Genomic DNA, 13,586 nt, shown 5'->3' with positions numbered 1-13,586 from the left:
GCTTAACACTTAAACTCGGTAAGGTCCAACATGATAAATGTCACAATCTATACAAGTTGTCACTACTTTTAATAAGATGCCCACAACTGTAGGTAATCTCCATCACACGATTAATGCAATCGTTAGCCACTTTTTCCTTTAAATTACTTTCTTTTCCTCCTGCTTTCCCAATAACCCACCTCTTGTCGAGCCGAGACGGACATGACTCAAGTTCACAGTCACCTTTCTCCATGCACTGAGTCTTCAGTCTAGCCATGCCAATGAGGGGCACACTTATAGGGACTGGGGCTGCCCCTACAGCGGGTGGGACAATCCAAGGACAGTCGAACCATCCCACATGACAGGAGCTCAGGGCGACTGCCCTTGTGTGTTCCATCAGCGTTCTGGGAGCAAGTCTTCAAGCTCACCCTTAGACTCACAGACAGTGTGTGAGGAGACCACAGACGGAAAAGGGAATAAAACAAAGTACAAAAAGAAAACTTTTTAAAAAAATTTTTGCAATCGGCATTACCTGTTGACATAGACCCATATAGGGGTAGTATGAGCAGCCCTTCGACTGATCTATCCCTCACATCGTATTGGTAATCAATTGATTCTCCCTTCTGGAAAAGCAAGTCACATGCTCGCTCAATCTCTGACTGCCCTGTGAAATGAATATGGTTAAGTGGCACAAGTCAGACTCATCCAATGTAACAAGGCATTTAGAATCATAGAAAACTTACAGCACAGCAGAAGATGGCCATTCAGTCCATCATGCCTGTGCTGGCCCTTTGAAAGAGCAATCATGCTTAGTCCCACATCCCTGCTTTTCGCTCTGTAATTCCCTCATCAAGGATACATCCAGCTCCCTTTTAAACTAATGGAATCAGCTTTCCAGGTCCTGATACCCGAGTGAAAACATTTCTCTCCTCCTCTCTAGATTTTTTAGCAACGATTTTAAATCTACGACCTTTGGTAATTAACCCACATGCCGGGGGGAAATAGGTTTTGATAGAGTAAAACTATCTAGAACACCTCTACTTGGCCAACTCACAACCTTCTCTGTTACAAAGAAAAAAGAAATTGATAACTGATTTTTTTTCTTTTTAAATTCATTAGTGGGATGTGGGCATCGCTGGCCAGGCCAGCATTTATTGCCCATCCCTAATTGCCCTCGAGAAGGTGGTGGTGAGCTGCATCTTGAACTGCTGCGGTCCATGTGGGGTAGGTACACCCACAGTGCTGTTCGGAAGGGAGTTCCAGGATTTTGACCCGACAAAAGAAGTTTATTTCTTTTACATATCTTCATTCACCAGATGTGGGCATCACTGGCAAAGCTGGCATTTATTGCCCATCCAAGTTGTACTAAGTGACTTGCCAGTAAAGGCCAGTCACCCAACCCGAACCCAACGGGACCCGACGACATGTGTCAGGTTCGGGTCGGGTCAGGTCGCACTTCCGGGTGTGGCATTCGGGCTCGGGCTGGGTCGGACGCGCTCTATCACAGGTAAGTGGCTCCAGTGTTAATGTAATTTTTGGACTAGAAAGGTGGTTTTGTTACAGTTATTTTAAGCTCGTGCAGATCAGCAACAAAGTGAAAAACGGAAGGTAGGTTAACTGATGGTCTGGTCAGGCGCGGGAAAAAAAAATGGAAGGACTCGGGCCAGGTCGGGCTCGGAGTCGGATGTGGTTCTGTCGGGCCCAGGTCGGATTTCATTTGCAGACCCAAGCCGGCTGTTACTTGCTAAGCCACATTTGAGGGCTGTCAAGAGTCTACGTGGCGGCGTGAGATTGGAGTCACATACAGGCTAGACTGGGTAAGGACAGCAGGTTTCCTTTCCTAAAGGACATTCATGAACCCAAGGGGGTTGCCCACTATGCTCTGACCCACCTGTTAAAAACACCAGGATGTCTCCTTCTGACTCATTCATGTGAATGTCCAAAGTGACATTTACAACCTAGAAATGAGGAACAAGGCAAGATTATAACATAAACACTGCTGTGGTTCAGAAAGCAAGAGCTTGTATTTATACGGCGCCTTATCACGCTCCCAGCACGTCTCAAGGGTTTTTCAGTCAGTTACTTCTGCAGTGCAAGTATTGTCACAAATGCATCAGCCTATTTCATACAGCAAGATCATACAATGAGATAAGTAACCAACGGAGACAAAAGACCAGTTAACCTGAGCTCTTGGGGCAAAAACATTGGCCAGGACACCAGGACAACAACTTGCATTTATATAGCAATTTTAATTTAATAAACCGTCTCTCAGGAGCCTCATCAGACAAGAACTGGCACCGAGCCAGAGGAGGGGATATTGTGGCAGCTGAGTTAAAGTTTGGTCAAAGAGGTAGGCTTTAGGGAGTGTTTTAAGGGAGGATGGAGTGGCAGAGAGGGAATTCCAGAGCTTGGTGCCTAGATGGTTGAAGGCACAGCGGCCAATGATGGGGCGAAGGAAGTGATTGATGCACAACAGGTCAGAACTGGAAGGATGGAGAACTCCCTAATCATCCCCCTTTAGTGCTCTGGGACCTTTTATACCTGTTCAAACAGGCACCCAGAGCTTCGGCTTAACGTCTCATCCAAAGGATTGCACCTCTGACAGTTTTGCTTTCCCTCAGTACTGTACTGGAGCATCAGCCGAGAACAAGTCCTGAAAGGAGCAGCTTCTAATTAGATCACGCTCCTCCCCCGCCGTCACAAAACACCCAACTCAAATCGGGAGGCTGTCATGTTGTCGGGATGTGTCCACGTTGATGTATCGGGGAGGGTAATTAGCGATCACCTCTTTAACAAATCCAATGCCCTCTTTGTCCTTCGGTCCAATCAGGTTGCAGAACAGCTCCTTGACAGGATAAGTCCTGCCTGACACGTGACAGACGGGACAGCCACCCAGAAATGCCGAGAGTTTCTCCGTCTCCAGCGTGGCGGACATCACGACAACCTTCAGGGGAACCTCACGCTCACATGACGATGGGAGCCACGTCGACAGGGACCTGAGCAAACCGAAGAGGATATCCTGTTGGGAGAAAGGACACCAGGTGAGAAGTGGTTTGCCACAGCAAACCTTACCTATTTCTGCATACATCGCAATTTTACACGAATGGAGTCACTTCTCCTTCGCCGCCTGAGCGGTAAACCAGCAGAGCAGACTACCCGCAACACATCCTCATTCGTGACAGATACCCACCCAGAGGAACATAGCAACAGGAGTAGGCCATTTAGCCCCTCGAACCTGTCCCGCCATTCAATGAGATCATGGCTGATCCGTGTCCTAACTCCATATACCTGCCTTTGGCCCAAATCCCTTAATATCTTTGCTTAATAAAAATCTATCTATCTCAGATTTAAAATTAACAACCGTTTTAGCTTCAACCACTGTTTGTGGGAGAGGGTTCCAAACCTCTACCACCCTTTGCGTGAAGAAGTGCTTCCTAACATCTCTCCTAAACGATCTGGTCCTAATTTTTAGACTATGCCCCCTAGTTTTAGAATCTCCAACCAGTGGAAATAGTTTATCTTTATCTAGCCTGTCTTTTCCTGTTAATATCTTGAAGACTTCAATCAGATCACCCCTTAACCTTCTAAATTCTAGCGAAAACAGGCCTAATTTGTATAATCTCTCCTCGTAACTTAACCCCTGTAGTCCAGGTATCATTCTTGTAAACCTACATTGTACTCCCTCCAAGGCCAATATATCCTTCCTAAGGTGTGGTGCCCAGAACTGCTCACAGTACTCCAAGTGGGGTCTAACCAGGGTTTTGTACAGCTGCAGCATAACCTCTGTGTCTTTATACTCCAATCCTCTAGATATAAAGGCTAGCATTCCGTTAGCCTTTTTGATTATTTTCTGCACTTGCTCGTGGCATTTTAAAGATCTATGCACCTGAACCCCCCAAGTCTCTTTGGACATCCACTGTACTTAACCTATTCCTATTTAGAAAGTACCCTGCTCTATCCTTTTATGGTCAAAAATGGATAACTTCACACTTGCCCGCATTGAAATCCACCTGCCACAGTTTTGCCCACTCACCTAGTCTGTCAATATCTCTTTGAAATTTTATGCTATCATCTAGACTGTCTACAATGCCGCCTAACTTTGTATCATCAGCAAATTTGGATATATTGCTTACTATGCCATCATCCAAGTCGTTCATGAATAATGTGAATAATTGAGGCCCCAACACAGATCCCTGTGGGACACCACTAGTCACATCCTGCCAATTGCAGTACTTACCCATTATCCCCACTCTGTCGCCTACCACTCAACCAACTTCCTAACCATGTCAATAATTTGCCCTCAACTCCATAGGCTTCTACCTTAGTTAACAGTCTCTTATGTGGGACTTTATCAAATGCCTTCTGGAAGTCCATATAGAGTCATAGAGAGATCCAGCTCTGAAACAGGCTCTTCGGCCCACCAAGTCTGTGCTGACCATCAACCACCCATTTATACTAATCCTACATTAATCCCATATTCCCTACCACATCCCCACCTTCCCTCAATTCTCCTACCACCTACCTACACAAGGGGCAATTTACACTGGCCAATTTACCTATCAACCTGCAAGTCTATGGCTGTGGGAGGAAACTGGAGCACCCGGCGAAAACCCACGCGGTCACAGGGAGAACTTGCAAACTCCACACAGGCAGTACCCAGAATTGAACCTGGGTCGCTGGAGCTGTGAGGCTGCGGTGCTAACCACGTTATATAAATAACATCCATAGACACACCCGATATTCACTTCCATTGATTTCAGCGGGTGAACACGCTGCCATGTGCGGATCAAATCCTTCGAGAGAGTGCAGCAAAGATTTACTGGAATGGTACCAGGGATGAGGAATTTTAGTGATGTAAAGAGACTGGAGAAGGTGGGGCTGTTCTCCTTAGAGCGGAGAAGGTTAAGGGGAGTTTCAATTGAGGTGTTCAAAATTATAAGATGCTTTAGTAGAGTAAATAATATGAAACTGTTTCCACTAGCAGATAACCAGAGAGGACAAATTTAAGATATCTGGCAAAGAAACTAGAGGGGAGATGAGAAATTGTTTTTACACAGTGGGTTCTTGTGACCTGGAACGTGCTGCCAGAAAAGGGCAGAAGCAGATTCATTAGTAACTTTCAAAAGTGAATATTGGATAATACTTGAAAAGGGAAAACATAACACAGCTGTGGGAAAAGAGCAAGGGGGTTGGGGGGGGAAAGAGGGTGGAGTAATTGGATAGCTCTTTCAAAAGAGCTAGCAAAGGCACGATGGGCCAAATGACCTCCTTCTGTGCTGTGTGATTCTTTGAACCAAGGCATGAGAGAGCACATGGTTCCAGGCTTAATGCCGAGTCAGCTGATTTCAGCCAGAGCAGCAGCTGAGGTTCTACGATGAGCCTCAGTGCCCCCGAGACAGGGAGCAGGGAAAAATGAAGCGGCCAGGATTCTCGCTGCTGATCGCTATCGAGTTGCTCCCTTACTGGAAAGTGCAGGCATCAGGTGTGACAGAAACAGGCTCGAATTAAACACCCCCTCAAATAGCCCACTGACTCACCCACGAGAAATGGCAACTTGGAACGTGGGCATCGCTGGCAAGGCTGGCAATTCCTGCCCATCCCTAGTTGTTCAGGGAGGTGGTGCTCCGCCTTCTTGAACCGCTGCAGTCCGCGTGGTGAAGGTGAAACACAGTGCTGTTAGAGTGTTCCAGGATTCTCACCCATCAACAATGAAGGAATGACCAATATATGTCCAAGTGTGAATGTTGAGAGTCGGTGGGGGATTTGTAGGAGATGGTATTAGTTAGCACGCACCTGCCGCCATTGTCTTTCTAGGTGGCGGAGGTTGCCGGTTTGGGAGGTGCTGCTGAGTTTCTGCAGTGCGTCCCTGTAGGGAGCAGCACACACTGCAGCCACGGCGTGGGCGCAGGGTAAGAGGCAGCTGGTGCCTGCAGAACCGTATCTCAGGAAGAAACACTTCCGGGAGTAGGTGAGGGTAGACCACCATTTAAAATCCAACACTACACTCTTGTCACCAACCATGCTGGACAGAATTTCTGAGAGTGTTAAAACGTCACTTAACTGTGCTGAGGCTCCTCTCATGGGCCTCGTCCAGTATGACAGTGCCGTACCGACTGAGACCTGGGTCCTGAAGGATCTCCCGCAGCAAACAACCATCCGTCATGTACTTTATCACAGTGTCCTGGGAAAAAATAAATCAGCCATTACACCGTATTTACAGCACAGAAACAGGCCATTTGGCCCAACAGGTCTGTGCTGGCTTTTATGCTCCACACAAGCAGCCTTCCATACTACTTCATCTCAGCTTAACATATCCTTTGACTCCTTCCTCCCTCATGTGCTTATCTGGTTTCCTTTTGAATCTACCACAGGGACGTCAGTTGTGTCTGATTACGAAGGAACTGGAGAAAACCATTCATTATGGGGGAAAGAGGGTGGCGTAGCGGTAATGTCACTGAACGAGTAATTCAATGCCCTGGAAACGTGGGTTCAAATCCCACCAGGGCAGCCTGTGGAATAAAAATCTGGAATTGCAAGCTAGTCTGAATAATAGTACCATGAAACTATCATTGATTGTTGTGAAAACCCATCTGGTTCACGAATGTCCTTTAGGGATGGAAATCTGCCATCCTTACCTGGTCTGGCCTACATGTGACTACAGAACTGCCCTCTGAACTCAGCTGTTAATGCAGTCCTTGCCAGTGATGCCCACATTCCATGAAAGCAAAAAAAAAAATTCAGCACCTCGATTAAGTGGGATTAGGCTGGATGGCTCCTTGTTGTCCAGCACAGGCACAATATTTTCCATGCTATGATTAGTGCTGCCAGGCCTTCTCGATTGCCCTGGAGCCTACAGGAACTTAAGATTAAGCTCCTGGACACTGCTGACAGAAAGCCGGGAGGAAAAAAAAAATCATTGGAGTGTTAAAAATATTGAGAGATTTTCTTTGAACATTTTTGTTTATAAGTTATTAAACTATTGGAGATGGGGAAATGGTTGATCGACCAGGCGGGGTGGTTAGAGATCATATAATGAAACCTCCAGGAATATGTTCAACCAATGTTGGCAACTCTAGCCTCGGGGGCGGGAGGTGGGGGGTGCAGCAGGGGGAAGAGTGTTCTAGAATTCGACCACCTTTTGTGTGAAACGAGTTTCCCAATTTCGTTCCTGAATGCTTTAATTTCAAGATTATGTCCCGTTGTAAAAAGTATTAGTAAGAACAATAGAGCAAAAAAACGAGAAAGGTGCAGACGCCAAGCATCGAGACTTAGGGGGAGGAAAAGCAGCAACAAGGGATCGTCAGCATCTGTGAAGAGGATAGCAGGACAGAGGTGAGAGATAGAAGCATAAACACTATACGCTTTTGGATTTTCATTGAACTTTTGAGACAACCCCCAAGGACTGCACAGAACCAAGGCTCAGGTCCAAACTCAGGCAGCTCTGTGCTGACGAATATAGGGAATAGAATCTGGAGCAGGCCATTCAATAAGATAATGGATGATCTTCTACCTCAGCTGCACCTTCCCACACTATCGCCATTTCCCTTGATTCCCTTAGTGTCCAAAAATCTTTTGTTCTCTGACCTGCAATGTTGGTTCACACAGAAAAATCACACTGCAACCTTCTGGCGACCTCTCACCTGGGAGGTGCAGTCATCGAAGCGCACCTGGTAACCCACTCGCTTGCCCAGAGTGCAGCCCATCTCCTCCGCCACTCTGAGGGCCACAGAAATGGCAGCGACTCGCCGCGGCTGCGTGACCCCGATGACCCCATGCTGTCCGAGTCCTGAAAGACCAGGGAAGGGGGAACAAGAGAAAGGTTGAAAAGTAAAACCAGGAGTGTCTGAAGCAAACTATCGGCTGTGAGATTCTCAAAAAGCAAAACAGAAACATGAACATACCCCCATCTCTGACCTGGGAAATCTTCGCCCAATACACCGAGTGCCCCCAACTCTGAGCCAAGTACAGTTTCCTCACAGGTTAAACCTTCCCCCAGCTACTCACCCAACTGGCCATCAGCCATGTGACAGCCTAGACTGTGTCAACTGAAAAGCTGTACAACTGCAAAGGGCATAACACCCAAACCATTGGGGTCAGCTGTCCATGGGATGTGGGCGTCACTAGTCAGGCCAGTATTTGTTGCCCATCCCTAATTGTCCTTGAGAAGGTGATGGTGAGCTGCCTTCTTGAACCACTGCAGTCCATGTGGTGTAGGTACACCCACAGTGCTGTTAGGAAGCGAGTTCCAGGATTTTGACCCAGCAACAGCGTCAGGATGGTGTGAGACTTGGAGGGGAACCTGCAGGTGGTGGTGTTCCCATACCACTGCTGCCCTTGTCTTTCCAGGTGGTAGAGGTAATGAGTTTGGAAGGTGCTGTCAAAGGAGTCTTAGTGAGTTGCTGCAGTACGTCTTGTAGTTACTACACACTGCTGCAACTGTGCATCGGGAGTGAACGTTGAAGGTGGTGGATGTGGTGTCGATCAAGCGGGCTGCTTTGTTCTGGATGGTGTCGAGCTTCTTGAACGTTGATGGAGCTGTGCTCATCCAGGCAAGTGGAGAGTATTCCATCACACTCCTGACTTGTGCCTTGCAAATGGTGGACAGTCTTTGGGGAGTCAGATGAGTTACTCACTGCAGAATTCCCAGCCTCTGACCTGCTCTTGTAGCCACAGTATTTATGTGGCTGGTCCCATTCAGTTTTTGGTCAACGGTGACCCCCAGGATGTTAATAGTGGGAGATTCAGCGATGGTAATGCCATTGAATATCAAGGGGTGATGGTTAGATTCTCTCGTGTTTGAAATGGTCATTACCTGGCACTTGTGTGGCGCGAATGTTACTTTCCACTTATCAGCACAAACTTGGATGTTTTCCAGGTCTTGCTGCTTCTGGACATGGGCTCCTTTAGTATCTGAGGAGTCGCAAATGGTACTGAACGTTGTGCAATCATCAGCAAACATCCCCACTTCTGACCTTATGATGAAGGGAAGGTTATTGATGAAGCAGCTGAAGATGGTTGGGCCTAGGACACTACCCTGAGGAACTCCTGAACTGAGATGATTGACCTCCAACAACCATCTTCCTTTGCACTAGGTATGACTCCAACTAGAGAGTTTTCCCCGATTCCCATTGACTCCAGTTTTGCTAGGGCTCCTTAATGCCACACTTGGTCAAATGCTGCCTTAATATCAATGGCAGTCACTCTCACCTCACCTGGAAGTTGAAAGTGTCGTCTTTCAGATGAGATGTTAAACCTAGGCCCTGTCTGCTCCCTCAAGTTCTATCTAAAAGGCTCAATCTTGAAGAAGGGGAGGAGAGTTATAACCGGCGTCCTTGCCGATATTTATCCCTCAATCAACAGCACTAAAAAAAAAATTACCTGATTATCACATTGCTGTTTGTGGGAGCTTGCTGTGTGCGAGTCGGTTACCATGTTTTCCTACTTAACAACAGTAACTGCACTTTAAAAATATTTCATTGACTGTAAAGCGCTTTGGGATGCCCTGAGGTTGTGAAAGACGCTATAGAAATGCAAGCCCTTTTATTACCTGCGTGGTACAGATACTGCGGTAACTGCGTGGTTTTCCCGCTGCCTGTTTCTCCAGTCACTATAAGGAAAGGATGCTCCCTGACTGCCCGAACCAGCCGCTCCCTGTGCCGGTGGATAGGCAACAACCTGGGCCCAACCCTCCTCGACCCTGTTCCTTTTAGGGAATATCCCTCTCCTTCCTCACTGTCTCGGGGCATCCTGGCTCACTGCTCCTCGCCAAATATTAAACAGTGGGTCCTTGCCCTCTCCTCCCCCCCTCCCCCTCTCCCAGCCCTCTCCTCCCCTCCCCCCCCTCTCCCAGCCCTCTCCTCCCCTCCCCCCCCTCTCCCAGCCCTCTCCTCCCCTCCCCCCCTCTCCCAGCCCTCTCCTCCCCTCCCCCCCTCTCCCAGCCCTCTCCTCCCCTCCCCCCCTCCCCTCTCCCAGCCCTCTCCTCCCCTCCCCCCTCTCCCAGCCCTCTCCTCCCCTCCCCCCCTCTCCTCCCCTCCCCCCCTCTCCCAGCCCTCTCCTCCCCTCCCCCCCTCTCCCAGCCCTCTCCTCCCCTCCCCCAGCCCTCTCCTCCCCCCCCTTTCCCACCTATCCTCCCCCCCCCTTTCCCACCCCTATCCTCCCCCCCCCTTTCCCACCCCTATCCTCTCCCACCCCTTCCCCCCTCTCCTCCCACTCCTTCCCCCCTCCCTCACCCCTTCCCTCCTCCCTCACCCCTTCCTCCCTCTCCTCTTCCCTCCTCGCCTCTCCTGTATTCTATTCTCCCTCTCCAGCTCCCTGCAGAGCGTCAGGAAACATCAACACGTCGCACGCTAATGACATCATCAAGCCAATGTAACAATGGAAAGAGGGGCCACATTCTGGGCAAAAAGGGGCAGTGGTTGCTCTCTTCCGCCCTCTGGTGCCACACTCCAGAATAGCAGCCTCTGCTGTTAACTCAGGAAACATAACTGTCTTCTTTGGCCTCCTTATCTCTAGAGACAATGGGTAAGCGCCTGGAGGTGATCAGTGGTTTGTGGAGCAGCGCCTGGAGTGGCTATAAAGGCCAATTCTAGAGTGACAGGCTCTTCCACAGGTGTTGCAGAAAAATTTGTTTGTCGGGGTTGTTACACAGTTGGCTCTTCCCTTGCGCCTCTGTCTTTTTTCCTGCCAACTGCTAAGTCTCTTCGACTCGCCACACTTTAGCCCCGCCTTTATGGTTGCCCGCCAGCTCTGGCGAACGCTGGCAACTGACTCCCACGACTTTTATTTATTTATTTTTTTTAAATTTATTTATTTATTGATACAGCACTGAAACAGGCCCTTCGGCCCACCGAGTCTGTGCCGACCATTAACCACCCATTTATACTAATCCTACACTAATCCCATATTCCTACCACATCCTCACCTGTCCCTATATTCCCCTACCACCTACCTATACTAGGGGCAATTTATAATGGCCAATTAACCTATCAACCTGCAAGTCTTTTGGCATGTGGGAGGAAACTGGAGCACCCGGAGGAAACCCACGCAGACACAGGATCAATGTCACAGGACTTCATGTCGCGTTTGCAGACGTCTTTAAAGCGGAGACATGGACGGCCGATGGGTCTGATACCAGTGGCGGGCTCGCTGTACAATGTGTCTTTGGGGATCCTGCCATCTTCCATGCGGCTCACATGGCCAAGCCATCTCAAGCGCCGCTGGCTCAGTAGTGTGTATAAGCTGGGGATGTTGGCCACCTCGAGGACTTCTGTGTTGGAGATACGGTCCTGCCACCTGATGCCAAGGATTCTCTGGAGACAGCGAAGACGGAATGTATTGAGACATTGCTCTTGGCTGACATACGTTGTCCAGGCCTCGCTGCCGTAGAGCAAGGTACTGAGGACACAGGCTTGATACACTCGGACTTTTGTGTTCCGTGTCAGTGCGCCATTTTCCCACACTCTCTTGGCCAGTCTGGACATAGCAGTGGAAGCCTTTCCCATGCACTTGTTGATTTCTGCATCTAGAGACCGGTTACTGGTGACAGTTGAGCCTAGGTAGGTGAACTCTTGAACCACTTCCAGAGCGTGGTCGCCAATATTGATGGATGGAGCATTTCTGATGTCCTGTCCCATGATGTTCGTTTTCTTGAGGCTGATGGTTCGGCCAAATTCATTGCAGGCAGCCGCAAACCTGTCGATGAGACTCTGCAGGCACTCTTCCGTGTGAGATGTTAAAGCAGCATCGTCAGCAAAGAGGAGTTCCCTGATGAGGACTTTCCGTACTTTGGACTTCGCTCTTAGACGGGCAAGGTTGAACAACCTGCCCCCTGATCTTGTGTGGAGGAAAATTCCTTCTTCAGAAGACTTGAACGCATGTGAAAGCAGCAGGGAGAAGAAAATCCCAAAAAGTGTGGGTGCGAGAACACAGCCCTGTTTCACGCCACTCAGGATAGGAAAGGGGTCTGATGAGGAGCCACCATGTTGAATTGTGCCTTTCATATTGTCATGGAATGAGGTGATGATACTTAGTATGTGGACATCCAATCTTTTCTAGTAGTCTGAAGAGACCACGTCTGCTGACGAGGTCAAAGGCTTTGGTGAAGTCAATGAAAGCAACGTAGAGGGGCATCTGTTGTTGGCGGCATTTCTCCTGTATCTGACGAAGGGGGAACAGCATGTCAACGGTCGATCTCTCTGCACGGAAGCCACACTGTGTCTCAGGGTAGACGTGCTCGGCCAGCTTCTGGAACCTGTTTAGAGCGACTCGAGCGAAGACTTTCCCCACTATGCTGAGCAGGGAGATTCCACGATAGTTGTTGCAGTCACCGCGGTCCCCTTTGTTTTTATAGAGGGTGATGATATTGGCATCGCGCATGTCCTGAGGTACTGCTCCCTCGTCCCAGCACAGGCATAGCAGTTCATGTAGTGCTGAGAGTATAGCAGGCTTGGCACTCTTGATTATTTCAGGGGTAATGCTGTCCTTCCCAGGGGCTTTTCCGCTGGCTAGAGAATCAATGGCATCACTGAGTTCCGATTTTGTTGGCTGTATGTCCAGCTCATCCATGACTGGTAGAGGCTGGGCTGCATTGAGGGCAGTCTCAGTGACAACATTCTCCCTGGAGTACAGTTCTAGGTAGTGCTCAACCCAGCGGTCCATTTGTTTGCGTTGGTCAGTGATTATGTCCCCTGATTTAGATTTGAGGGGGGCGATCTTCTTGATGGTTGGCCCAAGAGCTCTCTTAGTGCCATCATACATTCCTCTGATGTTTCCGGTGTCTGAGACCAGCTGAATATGACAGCATAGGTGTTGCCAGTAGTCGTTTGCGCAGCGCCTGGCTGTTCTTTGTGCAGTGCTTCTGGCTGCTTTAAGTGCTACGGATGTTAAATCGCTGGGGGCTTTCTTGTAGTTCAACAGTGCAATGCGCTTAGCGGCTATGACAGGTTCCAGCTCTTCATTATGAGATTGAAACCAGTCTGCATTTCTCTTCACACTTTTGCCGTAGGTGGTCAAAGCTGACTGTAACCCTTAGAAAGACACAACAGGGAAAAGAATCTTCACATTAAAGCCTGGCTACCCGACCCGAACCCGACCAAACCCGACTACATGTGTCGGGTTCGGGTCGGGTTGGCTCTGTATTCAGTGTCCAGCTTTCAGGCTCGAGTTGGGTCGGGCTGGACTACACTGTTTAGTTTCGTATTGTTTTTGTTTAAGCCTATGATCTTTTTCTGTTTCAAAAATATGTTTGTTATTTTCAGGTCGGGTCGGACATTTAAAACATTTAAAGGACTCGGGTCCGGGTTGGGTTCGGGTTGGCTGTTGTCGGGTCGGGTTTTAATTTTATACCCGAGCCAGGCTTTACTTCACATCTCTCTGCCAGCTGCGAGTGTCCGAGCTCGAGTTTAAGACAGTCTTTTCTATTTATAATGTTCTCCTTTCCGCCCCTTCTCTCCCTCAGCAAGTTCCCATTCTCAAGCCGTTGGTCCCACTCCATTGCCTCACCCCAAGTGAGCATTATTCACATGTGAGCCTCACCAGTGAGTGCCCGCGGGGTAATCGACAGCACATGTCATCACAACCAATGCCGTCTATGTCCTCACATGGCACGC

At 48.8% G+C, this 13,586-nt stretch overlaps 1 protein-coding gene across 4 annotated transcripts in view; it reads right to left on the bottom strand.

Moving 5' to 3' along the window:
* dhx40 (DEAH (Asp-Glu-Ala-His) box polypeptide 40) overlaps window positions 1–9,777 on the bottom strand; it is a 34,201-nt gene extending 24,424 nt beyond the window's left edge. For 2 of the 4 annotated variants that reach the window (XR_010968788.1, XM_068010705.1), the window contains exons 1-6: window positions 9,527–9,777; window positions 7,620–7,765; window positions 6,041–6,160; window positions 2,765–2,998; window positions 1,871–1,937; window positions 512–643 (exon numbers count right to left, since the gene is read on the bottom strand). Coding sequence is in view for 3 of the 4 variants with exons in the window: in XM_068010705.1 (XP_067866806.1) it covers window positions 512–643; window positions 1,871–1,937; window positions 2,765–2,998; window positions 6,041–6,160; window positions 7,620–7,765; window positions 9,527–9,725 (898 nt within the window). In the remaining variant the exon portion in view is untranslated. Of the gene's footprint in view, window positions 1–511; window positions 644–1,870; window positions 1,938–2,764; window positions 2,999–6,040; window positions 6,161–7,619; window positions 7,766–9,357; window positions 9,501–9,526 lie in introns of those variants that run through there. The other 2 variants (XM_068010707.1, XM_068010706.1) reach the window with 2 other exon arrangements.
* Between the last annotated feature and the right edge of the window lie 3,809 nt (window positions 9,778–13,586).

Source organism: Heterodontus francisci, chromosome 30 (assembly GCF_036365525.1).
Source record: "Heterodontus francisci isolate sHetFra1 chromosome 30, sHetFra1.hap1, whole genome shotgun sequence".
NCBI classification, from domain to species: domain Eukaryota; kingdom Metazoa; phylum Chordata; class Chondrichthyes; order Heterodontiformes; family Heterodontidae; genus Heterodontus; species Heterodontus francisci.
This window is presented reverse-complemented; position numbering and strand designations above follow the sequence as displayed.